The sequence below is a fragment of the Metopolophium dirhodum genome, chromosome 1 (assembly GCF_019925205.1).
Source record: "Metopolophium dirhodum isolate CAU chromosome 1, ASM1992520v1, whole genome shotgun sequence".
NCBI lineage: Eukaryota > Metazoa > Arthropoda > Insecta > Hemiptera > Aphididae > Metopolophium > Metopolophium dirhodum.
The window spans coordinates 111,656,111-111,670,375 of NC_083560.1; the positions used below are offsets into that span (position 1 = coordinate 111,656,111).

Below are 14,265 nucleotides of genomic sequence, written 5' to 3' on the forward strand. Positions count from 1 at the left end.
ACCTAGGCCTCGTGCTGCATACACGAAATCGAGTGGGGGAACCGGCCAATGCGACGACGACGACGATGACGGCTAGCGTGATTCTGAATTTAATATAAATTTGCTATAAAAATGTCGCACTTTTTCATGTATAACTTAATTTCTAAACGTACGATTTTGATGATTTTTACAAAAGCACATTCTACATAATATTTCTGATTTTTTGGTGTTTACTAGGAGTTAATTGATGCATTAGAAAATTAGTTATGTTGTTCTAAAAATATACCTGTATTTTACACAGTTTAAATGGGCGACTCCTGCTTCGATATACTATATACACCGTCGTACAGCTATTTTTTTTTTTTTACTTAGCTCGCGCCATGACCGTGGCGCTGGATAAAATATACTAACAAGCTTCCAGCCTACGACGGCGAAGTAATATATAGATTTGTACAATCCCAGCTATGGAAAAAAAAATAAGGCTTCATGAAAATAAAATTATTTTTTTTCTTCATTTCTTTACTTTGATGATTTAGGCATTAATAATCCGCTTGGTTCACATGCTGGAAACCAACAACTTGGAGCTGTTTATATTTACTTGGCTTGCCTACCACCTGAACTATCTTCTTCCTTAGATGATATTATATTTCTTGCGTCTTTATTTAAAACAGACGATTAAAAACAGTATGGAAATAAGATAATATTTAAAGACCTAATCTCAGAACTAAATTCATTAGAGACTGTTGGAATAAACATAATAGATATTAGTTTAAGGAATTCTTTTAACTATGGCAATGACGTTATAATTGACAATGTATCTCAAAATGGTATTAAAGAAAAATGTATTTGGAATAATTTAAATTATTTTAGGGCAACTAAAAATTACAATGTAGATATTATGTATGATATGCTAGAGGGTGTATGCAAGTATGATATCGGATTAATTTTAAAATACATGGTTTTTTTGACTTTAAGTAGGTACTTCACTGTAGAAATATTAAAAAATAGAATCGAAACATTCAATTATGATTCTATTTATGATTCGTAATAGACCTACATTGATATCAACTGAAAACTTGAAACATGGAGTTATTAAAATGTCAGCTGTAGAATCTTTATGTTTTACTAGATACCTTGGACTTATAATTTGTGATTTAGTTCCCATCAATTCAGTTTCGGTCATAATATATTGTTCTTAAACAAATAGTTGATATTATTTTAAAAAATTTATTAGACTAAAGGGCACTATTTTACTTAAATGTTTAATTTTTGAACACCATAGAAGTACCATGTGGGTTGATTAACTAAAACGTTCAGTATTCAGTAGGTACTATGTTCTTTAAAGATAAATTATTCCTGTAACTAAATTATATAGTAGAAGATACTTGTGTACATACAGTGGACAATATACTTAAAGAAAAGCTTTTGAGGAAAACATCGACTCCAAATTCTTTTACTGACTTATACATTCAGATAATAAAATGTAAATATGCAAAATGTAATGTTAATACTACATTTCCCACGAACACACGTAGAGGCTGTACTACTGAACGTAGAAACACTAATAGGTGAATGATACCGACGGAGCATTAGAGCACAACATGCCTTCTCAGTAATAAAACTTGCTTATGAACCGCAATCCAATAAGGCTCTCAAGACATGACGTCGTCCATCAGCAGCATAGGCATCAACAAAGGCTGTAGACAATAAAACGACACTCTGAGGCTGGCCTCGAACAAGAAATGTCCCAGCGTGTGGGACATCACCTGAGGGCACAGAAGCTGAGGACGTAGTGGAACCACCTGTTGATGCCATGGACCCTGAAGGACGTGATTGAGGAGTAGTTACAGAGAGTAATGACTTCGTTTACATGACTGACATTTATACTTCGAAGAGTAACTCATTGAAGAATGACCGGATCCGAGGCAATTTATACACAATTGATGCGACTTTGCGATAAGAAAGCGCTCATTCGGAGGCTTGTTAGTAAATAGTTTACATGACCTTATTGAATGAGGCGCATTACATAGTGGACATGGTTTTACTAGTGAGTTACTAAAGGTAGTTGCTGGAACGGTTGAAGTTGAGTGAGGTTTGAAATTCGATTGTTTAACTGATTTGTGGGATTTTGATACACTATCTGGACGGTCAACTAAGGTACAACTGGAATAAATTTCCGCAGACCGCCGGTGCGTACGCAAAAAATCGACAAACTCAGATATTTGTGGATAATGATTATTCCCAACGACCAATTCCCACTGAGGACGAAGCTCATAATCGAGATATTTTTCAACGACATGCACCAGAAGCGGACTCCACTGGCACGTCGCGAAATAGAGATTGTTCAAAGCAGCAGTGTTCTCTAAGATCGTATTGATCTGTGTTTGTATAGAGGTACCATCATTAGATTTTACATTCTGTTTAGCGAGCAGAGCATCAAGAAGAATACGGGCATGATCACGTTTGTTGCTGTAACGGGACTGCAAGATTTTCCATGCACTAGTATAGTTTGTATCCGTTAACGCAAGATAAGACACCAATGATAAGGCTTCACCCTTTAGAGACATCTTCATAAATTCAAACCATTCAATGTCTGGCAGTCCAGAAGCGTGTGATAGGATAGAGTTAAACAAATCATCAAAACTCTACCACTCGGTTAGGTTCACACCGGAAAATATAGGGAATGAACGCTTAGGTAGTTGAAAAGCTGATCAATTCTGTAGACTACTGCTTTCATTCGAGAACGAAGACGTTGCTACGTCCATCGAAGCTGACATTGTTAACTTGTGCACATCACTGAAAGCAGCGAACTTATAGTAGAGACCGTCGAACGACGTAATAAGACCTTGACTTTCACTATTATCAGTTATCTCATCAGAGACTGTGTTAGAATTAACGGCTGATTCCATTCGTTGGATATCATCCTCAATTATTGCATTACGAAGCGGGGTGAGCTCACTGATCATATTTGAAATTTTGGCTCGTTTGCATTACGTCCCCACTCAAGAAAATCCAGTTGATTGCGCATCTCGCGGGTTATTTCCCTCAGAACTGGTAAACCATCCATTGTGGTGAATTGGTCTGGCTTTCTTGAAGGAGTCGTCTGACAAATGGCCAACGTTATCTGTATTGCAAGGTAAAAACCATGATACTCTGACTCACTCTGAGGCGAAGAAAGCTACTGTACTTCTCGTTAATGTTGAAGTATCACTTGTAAGGTTGCTGACTCGATTTGCTTCGTTAGATAAAATTCTTCGGATTGTCTCGTATATTTATAGATTTGCCAGTTTTCGCCCGTCAACTGCGACAACCGCAATTGTAAGCGCAGACGAAGTTGTACACGCCCTTCACGGGCTCATTCGGTGTGTCCAACAAGAGATCTTCCTCGATGACTTAACACGTCTTAAAAAGGACGATCGCTGTTCAAAACCCCTCCGTCACTTAGATCCATTTATTGATGAGACTGGGCTACTCAGAGTGGGCGGTCGGCTTCATAATTCTGAAATACCATATGAGCATAAGCACCCAATCTTGTTGCCAGCCAGGCACCGATTGACAGATCTACTTATTGATCATCGTCATATTAGATTGAAGCGTCCTGGCGCAAATTACCTAAAAGCCATTCTGCAAAGAGAATTTTGGATATTATCATCAAGGAAGGCCATTTGTTCTCGGCTACGACAATGTATTCCCTGATTTTGCATACGACCACGAAGTATAGACCGAAAATGGCAAGTCTTCCAAATCATCGTGTCCAACAAATCAAACCGTTCGCCAGCACTGGAGTCGATTATGCCGGTCCCATTACTTTGAAGGGAGGAGGTCGATGTGCTCAAACATTGTCCTACATATGCTTGTTTGTATGTACTACAACCAAGGCTTACCATTTAGAATTGAGTTCCACGTTGTTTTTTTATTCACATATGACTTATTGGTGTTCTGATTAGTGATTATAATAATAACTGATAACGCTAAATTCATGAACCATGTGGAACCAGGAACTAAAAGATCGAAAAATATTAGCAACACTGCCTTGTAGTCACAGACCACTCCCTGATTTCAACCCCCCTCTTGTTCTCTTTATATTACTCATTTTTTTTATAGTTTTATATATGTATAGCTTATAATTTCTAGGTACAAAATAAAATCAGAAATACAGTTCATGCTGTGGAAAAATATTTTAACTTATTTATTTAAAAATTTAATTTAATAAAAAAAGCTGATACAAATTTAAATTTTACATTTTACGAACTTATTCAATGAGAAAAAAATTTAACAAATTTATATTAATGAGTATTAATGTGACTTATTAGGGCGCGCTTCTTTTACCAGTTGTGAAAATCTTGGAACGATGCTGTTGCTTAGTGCCAGTCACATATCATCACTTGGATTCAGACGATTTCTTTGTTAATTTTTTATAGATAATAGTGAAGAAAATCCTTGCTTACATAATATGTGGTTGAAAAAACCATGAGGAAACGTAATGCTGTTTGCTGAATGTTTGGATATCCCATGGCCTTTTTACACCAAAACTCTTCAAAGTTTGTACTATATTCAAAAGAACTCTTCAAGTTGCTTTCGTTTTGAAGATCTATTAATTCTTCTTGCATTTCTTCTTGAACGTTGTTGACTTCGACAGTGAAAGGATTACGAATAACCTTCTTAACAACATCAGTGTTTACTACACCATATTCTGGAAAGTATCTGGTAAATTCTTCTTTAAGGACTCTTAAGTGTTCTAATACATTATTCTGAATATCTACTGTAAAACATTTGTAGTGTTCGTCATCAATAAGAACTTGCAGTGTAGGAAATACAGAATAATTTTTCACCTGAGTTTTGTCAATCCAAAGATTTATCTTGCAGACAAAAGCGCGAACTTTATCTTCAAATGCGAAAATATTTGCGGAACCTTCAAGTTTAACATTACCAAAACCTTGCAGTTGAAAATGTAGGTGATTTAAGTGGGCAAATATATCCGCAAGATATGCAATTTGCATTTCAATTTTTGGCTCACAAAGTTGCTCATATAAATAGTTCATACCTTTATCGATTAAAAAAACCTTCAACTCCTCTCGAAGCTCAAATAAACGTGACAACATATTTCCTTTCGAAAGCCATCTTGTTTCAGTATGAAATAGTAATGTTTAATGCTCAGCGTCCATATTTGCACATAATTTTTGAAAAACACGTGTATTGAGTGCACTATTTTTAACAGCATTCACTAACTGTATGGATATTTTCATCGCAAAAGCTAGGTCTTTTGGTAATGTTTTGGACGCCAACGCTTGACGATGTTTAATACAATGCGTAGTTAATGTAGCTAAACTTGAACGTGACCCGAGCATAGCAGGAGCGCCATCTATACAAAATCCATTAAGATTTTCCCACATTAGTTTATGTTTTTCAAAATAATCAAGAATTATTTTCATAACGTCAACCCTTCTTGACGTAGTTTCTAATACTTGTGATAATCATAATTTTTCTTTTATTGTATTATATCTGCACTTAAAAATCGAACAAAGATTAGCAATTGACAACATTGTGCTACAGCCGTACTTTCGTCACACTGAAGAGCAAACCAGGGAGATTTTTTTATGAGGCATATAAGTTGTTCTTCAATGTCTTGTGACATATTTCCTATTCGCGATTTTACAGTGTTATTTGATAAAGGAATGTCTTGTATTTTTTTTGCTGCTTCCTTATCTAAAATCTCTTCTGTGGTTTTCAACAAACACGGTTTAAGCAAAGTTTCACCAATAGTATGAGGTTTTTTAGATTTTGCAATTAATAGGGAGATCTCATATGAGGTATGAAGCACTTTTTCAGAGGTTTCAAATTTTCGGTGGCATGTTTAATAGTAATATTATAGTATAATATATAATTATACAAACAAATAAATGTTAATTAATCAAACAACGCACATGAAAATATGTACTTTCTTTACGAAGTCACGTAGTGTACTAACTTACGATATGACAAATAAATATAATACGAGTAAAATAATAATAGATAAAATACTAATGAAGATAAAATACGAAACGAGTAGGTAATACCTACGTGATAATATTATCGACAGATTACGAGACATAACTAGAAATAGTTACCGTAATATAGTAGTATAGTGGGAAAACGCAGATAAATATTTATCACAATTCAGCTATACCCGCATGACCAAATGTTATTTATCCGTACATAAATTGTCATCGGTCGCGATAGTGTGTTATCTGGTTGTTAGACGCTAAGCCGTTAATAATAAAAAATATCAAGTATAATTTCGCTCATTTTTTTTAATTTTAATTTTCTAGTGGTTCTTATAAAGACTCTAGTGATGATGACACTGATAAAGCTGATAGTTTGTGTCATTTCATAATGAATTGGTCTCAAAAAAAGCCTCGGAAAATTCTGAAGAGAGTAGTGAACGAATGCCAACAGACTTCAAACATTATATAAACCAACCAACAATCCCCTTACACGAAAATGTTTTTAAGTTTTGGAATGTACATAGAACTATGTATCCTCACATATCAAAAATTGCTGAGCCTTATTTATCGCTCGTGGCCACATCGGTCCCTTCCGAAAGACTTTTTTCTAAAGCTGGTAATATAATGACAAACAAAAGAAATAGACTATAGGGGGAAAGACTACAACATTTGTTATTTCTAGGATCTCTCAATTTGGTAGACTGGCACATTGATTAATAAAAAATCAGTATTTGTAAATAAGTATAATGTCATATACTCTGTTGTAATTATTTTGTATATATTATTTGTAAATATGTATAATGTAATTATCTGTAGTCTGTACAGCCTACGGTTTTGTATATATTGATATTGTAAAAAGTTTATGTGAAAGTCAATCCAATAATACCAATGATATAATTACTAAAAATATTTATATTATAATTATAGTATTACAGTATTTACCATAATCATTGAGGTGTTATTTATCTACTTTACATACCTAAATCCTAACTCAGTAAACTCAAACTTTAATTTCTACATTATATATATATATTTGCATTGTATCAGATTCTTACTAATTATTAATGTAATATTTTACATTTTGATATTATGTACTTTAGTACTATTTTATGTTACTTCCAGTACACACTACACACTACACACTAAACATTAAACAACAGCAAGAATGTTGCTTCAATGAAAAGAAATAAAATGTAATCAATATGAACCTGGGCGTAACAAGATAGAGCTAGAAAATGTCAAAAAGCGCCGTCTAGTGATTTAAAAAATCGTTATTTTGAGAATCGATCTTTTAAAAGATCTAGATCGATTCAAAAGATCGATCTACTTTCGAGAATCGCCCATCACTACTGTTTGGTCGTCAGCCGTGAGTCAGCGGCTCGTCGATGTACTGCGGCGGGACTCTTGGTGTTGAACAGTGTACTGGCGTCATCGTCGGCGAGCGGCGTGGCAATGTGATGGCGGTCTTGGCAATTCGAGCTAGGATCAAATCGCGACCAGCTATTGTCGTTTCGGCTGTTATGTTGGTCGTCGTTGGTCTGCTGGCAGCTGTAGTAGTCTTGGCTTGTAAGCTGTCGGGTCTTCGGGTCTTCGTTCCTTCTAGTAGTGGTTGAACTGTTGAAGGTTTAAAGGTTGATGAAAGACTAATACTGGCGCGGTGAAAGCGCCTGGTATATATACTGTGTCCCGTACCACCTAGTAAACAAAGGTGTGGCCGCCGTGGCTGTTGTGTTTACGTTCGCTACGGGAAGTAGTGTTGCCTGCATATTTTTGGGGCTATGGATGCGGGGATGGTGTGGTTCGATGCGTCTCGGTCTCCCCTACATGTAGCCCTTGTTTTTAAGGGCGTGGAATAACTTGGGGCTCTATAATAAGGGCGCAAAGTTATTCTAACGGGTTGTTTTGTCATGCTGATCTGTGATTGGTGGTCCTGAAAAGGACCGTTTTGTAGTGTACAACGGTATACTGTTACAAAGGTTTTGTTTTTAAAATATTTACTATATATTTGAGTTTTTGTTTTGTTTTGTTTTTTTTAATTGTAAGTTGTTTGAAAGATTTTGTTTTTATTTTTATGTTCAAAGGTATTTGTCTTATTTTTTTTAATTTGTATAATATATTGTTTAAGTTGTGTGGCTATTAAATTCTAATTGTTGTAAAAAAAAAGCATTTGTTTTATTTTAATTGTAGGAAAATTATTAATTTAAACTAGTTTACAAGTATGTATATAATGCACTCCAAACATATAAATTATAAATTGAAAATCATACTATAATCATTTGTGAGACAAGGTGAATACTGACATTTTAATGTAATAAATGGTTAAGTTAGAGGTATTGGTACTAAAACTATCTGCATGTAGATTAGGATTTTCCCCGTTATAACTTATATAAAATTGTATTTTAAATGCCTCTATATGGCTCAATATTTAAGTCTTACCTATTACAATAAGAGTTCACGTTCTAAGCTAATAGCCTTACAATTGCACTAACTAATAACTCTGCCTGTTGCCTGTCGAGTGTTGGTATTTTATAACCCATAGTAATAAATCTGTGGCTCGGTGCAAGAAGGGCCAATGTCACATTTTGAGAAATTGAGATTCTTTGACCAATCTTATTTTTTTTTCGTTACTTTTTCTGTTGATAAAGGGGCCAATGTATCTGAACAAGTGTGACCAACTTAACGTGATGATTAGCCATTTTGATTTGAACGAAGAGTTAGTGTTGTTATTTTGAAAATAAGGCTTATCAATACATTGGCAATATCAGTGAAAAAATCATATCAAAAACAAATGGCCAAAGTGTAGTTAGGACTAAATGATTTTAGTACATGTGTAGATTGGCCAATTTTCTTTTTCAAACTGATAGTGGTTTATTTAGCCTAACTGATAATAATTTGTTAATGACGGACATTAAAATCACGGTTTAAGATATATCTTAGGGCCCTTTCACACGCAGCCACTCTACAGCGTTTCTTAGCAGCGCGTCAGTAGCGTTGAATATTTTTTAGAAGCGCGTCAGTGACGCTGCGAAAGTGTATCGGTAGACAATATTTGTGAACACGAGAGCACATCATTCTCAAAATGGACGTGGCAACTAAACTATTGTTGGCGATGCTATTAATTAAAAAAAAGAAACGTAAAAATACACCGAGAAGATTCTGGGTGCATCCATTGCTTCCAGAAAGACCGAACAGAGGATTATTTTATACACTGTTTGATGACTTGGAAGGAGATGATGAAAAATTCTTTTCATATTTTCGTATGTCGAAGAATACATTCAAAGAACTTTTATCTGGTATCAAAAATAATATAACGAAACAAGATACTGTCATGAGGAAGTCCATTCCTCCGAATGAAAAACTAGCTTTAACTCTGAGGTAAGAATAATAAATTTACAATATTTAAAGTGTTATACTTTATTATAAGAAATATACTTAACATTTGTTTGAAAATAAATGAAATATCTTTTCAAAATAAATTGTATTAATATATCATCATCATTATCACAAGATATTATATTAAATACAAAACTGTAATAAACAAGTTAAATTAAATTAAATACCTTTTTTAATTCTTATAAACTAAAAAACAATTGTTAACATACTTTTAGAGAGTTACTTTTAATTTCTAAATACATCATTAGATAAATCGCTTTGAACAGAGGATGCATCTACGGGGCTATAAGTTGTAGGCCATAACTGGTCTTGATGCTGCGCTCGTGTTTGGTTCTGGTATACAGGTATTTCGATTCCAAAATCAGATTGCGTATTTAGGGGCCGATTTACATTGGTTCTTATGGCAGGTTGTGCAGGTTGGCTTGAATACGAGTTTATATTAAACTGTGGACGTATCGGATTCGGATGTGAGTACTGATTTATAGTGGTTAAAGGATAGAGCTGACCTGAAGAAGTAGCACAAGCTGTTTGTTAGGCAGATGCTATTAAATTCATCATTTGTGTCTTTACATTTAGTTTCATATGATCCGGTATGGATTGTAAATCTTTACATAGGGATAATAAAAATAATCGGTCTTCGTTTTCATTATCCAAACTTTTTTTTGTCTCTTGTTGATAATATTTTTCAAGAGGTCTTTGTCAGAATACCGTTTCTTAGGCTTTACTTTACAGGGCATTTTATTAATATTTTCTTCAGCTACTGCTTCAATTTCTTCTATATTTCCTTCATGATCGCTCAACTCTATACTATCATCTGTAGGTTTTGTGGTAGTATCTAAAAATCTGAGTTGATCAAAAAATATGTATTTTTTTCGAAATTTTGTTGCAGAACCTGATTTCATATCATTCTTTTGCTTTGTCAATTCTCGTGTATATGAATCGCGTAGACTTTTTCATTTTCGGTGATATGAATTACCTGTGACATGAAAAAATCATTAGTTTAAATATTATTTGTTTTTAGATATCTCGGGTCTGGATACACGCTGAGCGATCTTCACATCGATTATCGCATTGGATTATCAACAATATCTAACATTGTTCGAGAAGTATGCGAATCTCTCTGGGCTGCATTTAAAAAAAGTTGTTTCCCTACAATCACGGAAGAACTACTAGCAAAAGTTGCTACAGAATTTGAAGAACGAGCTAATTTTCCACACGTTATTGGAGCAATCGATGGGAAACATATTCGAGTAATCAAGCCAGAGGGCAGTGCATCAATGAACTTCAATTATAAACATTTTTTTTTCATTCTCTTACTGGCAGCATGTGATTCAAATTACAAATTTTTATACATTGACGTAGGAGCACCAGGAAAATCAAGTGATTCAACAACTTTTAAAAACTCAACGCTGTATACATTGTTAAAAACTAACAAAATTAAATTACCACCACCCAAACCCCTTTCAGACGAAAGGTCAGACAAAATTCCTTATTTTTTAATTGGAGACGAGGGATTTGGACTTTGTCAATTTCTTCTGAGACCATTTGGTGGAAAATATTTGTCTATGGGTAAAAAAGTATTTAATTACCGCCTTACAAGAGCCAGAAGATACATCGAATGCAGTTTTGGAATACTTAGTAATGTTAACTATTCTACTCAATAATCATACGCACGATGCAATAGATTCACTTTATTTACTTAACTCCAAATCACACTTAATCGCAGCTCGGGCCCTCACACACACCGTGTGGACCTCCGCTCACTAGCGCTAACTAGTAACTACTACTCTGACAGGACGGAAGAGTCACACACACCGTCACCGGTGCCCCCACCATACCCAAATGTTATCATCCGGTCGTTCTGACCTTCCTGTTGTCCTCAACAGTAGAGTACATACAGAGGCATTACATTAGTGAAATTAATAACATTTAACAAGATTCACAATCCTTGAGCTTACAATAAATTAACAACATTTTTAACAATTTTACAATTAATTAATGTCTCAGTCTTAGACAACAATTTACACATATTAATAATTATGACTTAGAAAAATTACAACTTAACAATTGTCTCAGTCTTAGACAACAATTTACACATTTTAATAATTATGACTTAGAAAAATTACAACTTAACAATTATAGTCAGCATGCCACACAGGTGGCCTTCTCACTCTACCAACCCTTCCTCGGACAGTTTCAGCCGTCTCTTCATCTTTCTTCTCTTCAATAGTCTCACTACCATCAGACTCTTCGGTTGTTTCATCACCATCATCCTCCATCTGCTCATCTTCCTTGTATATTCGCCATGATTTTAACTGTGACACATGTGCTGTTGTTGCAAATCTGCTGTTTTTAGTTTGGTCCAATTCTGCAACGCGGTAAACATCTCCCGGTAGCACTTCGATGACAACCAACGGTCCTCTGTAGCGGTCTTGTAACTTTGTGGACTCTCCAGTAACCGTGGGAACCCTTTTCATGACCACTACCTCTCCGTTCGTATAATGGGTGTTGTCGTGCCTGTGCCTATCATATCTGGCCTTGTCCTTGTCCTTCTTCTTCTCCAGTTGTTCACGGACAGCTTCACGTACCTCTTCAGGAGGCTCCCAATTGTCCGCAGTTTTTGACAATTCCCTCAGAATACCTTGATGAAACCGTGGACGATATCCATGGAGCATCTCGAACGGTGTCTTCGTACTGACCTTACTTTCGCTGTTGTTGATGGAGTTCTGCACCTCAGTCAGAATCTCGTCCCAATTCTTGCCTTCTTCTGAGCACGTCATTAATGCAGCCATAAGAACACTATGGTACGCTCAACCTGACCATTCGCTTGTGGGTGGCGCGTGGAGGTCAATATGTGTTTGATCCCTTGACCTTCACAATATTCTTCAAACATTCGAGCAGTGAAGCACGTCCCTCTATCAGAAATTAACCTTTGAGGTAATCCATAAGCATTCACAAATTTCTTGACGCACTGTAGTGTCTCGTCAGCGCTCGTACTAGCTACAGGGTAAAAATTTACATATTTAGTAAAGTTATCCACAAAGGTTAGCACATACTTGAAGCCGTTCGAAGTGGTAACCAACGGGCCCACGTGATCAAGGTGTACGGTGTCAAATGGTCTTTTTCCCACAGCAATCAGATGCAACAGGCCTGGCTGTTTGCCTCTTGGTCCTTTCACCATCAGGCATTCGAAACACATCTTGATGTGGAATGCGACATACCTTCGCATCTTAACGAACCAAAAGTCCTGTAATATATTGGCAACCGTACGGTCCACGGCCGGGTGCCCCTTCAAATTATGTGCAGCAACCACCAACCCTTTGCGCATGGCTCTAGGCATTACGAACAACAGCTTGTCGTTAATTCGCCTGTACAGCAGCCCGTTCTCCAGCGCAAAACTTTTGTCAACCAAGTTGTAGTCAACAGGATCGGCATCTAGTCTCCGAACAATACTTGACACCTCTTGATCAGCCACTTGGCACATCCGTACCTTATCCTCGATGGTCAGTAATACACAGACGTCCCATCTATCCTCCAATTCCATGTCGAAAGGGAGTTCCTTACCACCAGCAGGGCTGGGGCACTGGGGCTGGGGCACTGGGGCCCTAGACAAAGCATCTACATGACACATCCGATTTCCAGGTCTGTATTTGATTGTAAAATCATGTTCTTGTAACACGTCGTGCCAGCGGGCTACTTGCGCATTCGTCGCCTTGAATGAGTTCAAATACACCAGCGCCTGGCAGTCCGTATAAACCACGAATTTCAACCCCAAGAGAAATTGACGTAATTTACTCATCGCCCACACCACACACATCAATTCCAACTTGCTGGAATGATACTTAGATTCAGAATCACTAGTTTTTTTACTTATACAATAAACCAACTTAAGCGAGTCGTTAGTCTTCTTGGACTGTAACAGCATAGCGCCAAGTCCTAGCGAGCTGGCATCGGTATGGAGTTCGGTAACTTCCGCATTTGAATCAAACATAGTAAGAACCGGCGGTTCCGTCAATCGGTCCTTCGGCACACGGAAAGCACAATCCTGCTTATCACTCCACAAGAAATCCGTGTTCTTCTTGGTCAACCGCGTAAGTGGTTCTGCTATGATCGCGTATCCTTCCACAAACCTACGGAAGAAGCTGGTAAGCCCCAAAAATCGTTTCAACGACGTCACGTCGACCGGAGTAGGGAAGTCCGATATCGCCCGTGTTTTTAGTTCACCTGGCTGCATCAAACCGCCGCCAATAATAAATCCCAAAAATTCGATCTGCTTGGCACCGAAGGCACACTTCGATGGTTTGAGAGTCAGACACGCACTCCTCAACCGATCAAACACCAACCTCAGTTTGGACAACATATCGTCCCAGTCAATAGCGTCGATCACCATATCGTCCAAATAGTTCCTGACAATTTTCCCGTGCAATGGTCCCAGCACATGCCGCATCAGTCGAGTAAACTCGGCTACTGCCCCGGACAAACCAAACGGCATACGGGTAAACTGACCTGTGGTGTCTTCGGTTATGAATGCAGTTTTCGCGGCCGCCCCATCCGTTAATGGTATCTGCAGATATCCACTGGCCAAATCCAACTGTGCAAACAACCTGCTGTTCCCCAACGAATGTAGTTGCTCGTTCATATCAGGCAATGGAAAGTGTTGCCGGAGGGTCTGCTTGTTGAGGCGCCTGTAATCAACACAAAGTCTATGCTTGCCAGCGCTTTGCTTAACAAGTAATACCGGGCTGGCGTAGGGTGAGCGAGTTTCGACCACCAGCCCACAGCGTTTCCAATCGCTTACAATTTTTTCTATTTCGGTCCTGTCAGCCGCCGTCGTTTTATAGGGTTTGCACATAACTGGTCTGCTGTCTGTTACCTCCGAAATATCCATCGATGTCAAGGGAGCGCAGCC

General features: G+C 37.1%; 2 protein-coding genes across 2 annotated transcripts; one reads left to right on the plus strand and one right to left on the minus strand.

The window, feature by feature from the left end:
- Nucleotides 1–2,941: 2,941 nt before the first annotated feature.
- LOC132950584 (zinc finger BED domain-containing protein 5-like) lies at nucleotides 2,942–5,081 on the minus strand. The gene is made up of 2 exons (XM_061022102.1): nucleotides 4,428–5,081; nucleotides 2,942–3,103 (listed from the first exon to the last, which is right to left on the minus strand). Exons 1-2 carry the CDS (start codon nucleotides 5,079–5,081, stop codon nucleotides 2,942–2,944), a joined length of 816 nt encoding a protein of 271 aa, XP_060878085.1.
- A 3,961-nt stretch (nucleotides 5,082–9,042) lies between these two features.
- LOC132950593 (uncharacterized) lies at nucleotides 9,043–11,020 on the plus strand. The gene is made up of 2 exons (XM_061022112.1): nucleotides 9,043–9,338; nucleotides 10,378–11,020. Exons 1-2 carry the CDS (start codon nucleotides 9,043–9,045, stop codon nucleotides 11,018–11,020), a joined length of 939 nt encoding a protein of 312 aa, XP_060878095.1.
- The last annotated feature ends 3,245 nt before the right edge of the window (nucleotides 11,021–14,265 follow it).

Bases quoted from the DNA above. Each gene is read 5' to 3' on its own strand.
- LOC132950584 (XM_061022102.1), bottom strand. From the start codon at position 5,081: ATGTTGTCACGTTTATTTGAGCTTCGAGAGGAGTTGAAGGTTTTTTTA. The intron at 3,104-4,427 runs GTAAGCAAGGAT...CTTGCAATACAG, and splicing joins TTTTTTCAACCACATATTAT to ATAACGTTGGCCATTTGTCA.
- LOC132950593 (XM_061022112.1), top strand. From the start codon at position 9,043: ATGGACGTGGCAACTAAACTATTGTTGGCGATGCTATTAATTAAAAAA. The intron at 9,339-10,377 runs GTAAGAATAATA...ATTTGTTTTTAG, and splicing joins AAACTAGCTTTAACTCTGAG to ATATCTCGGGTCTGGATACA.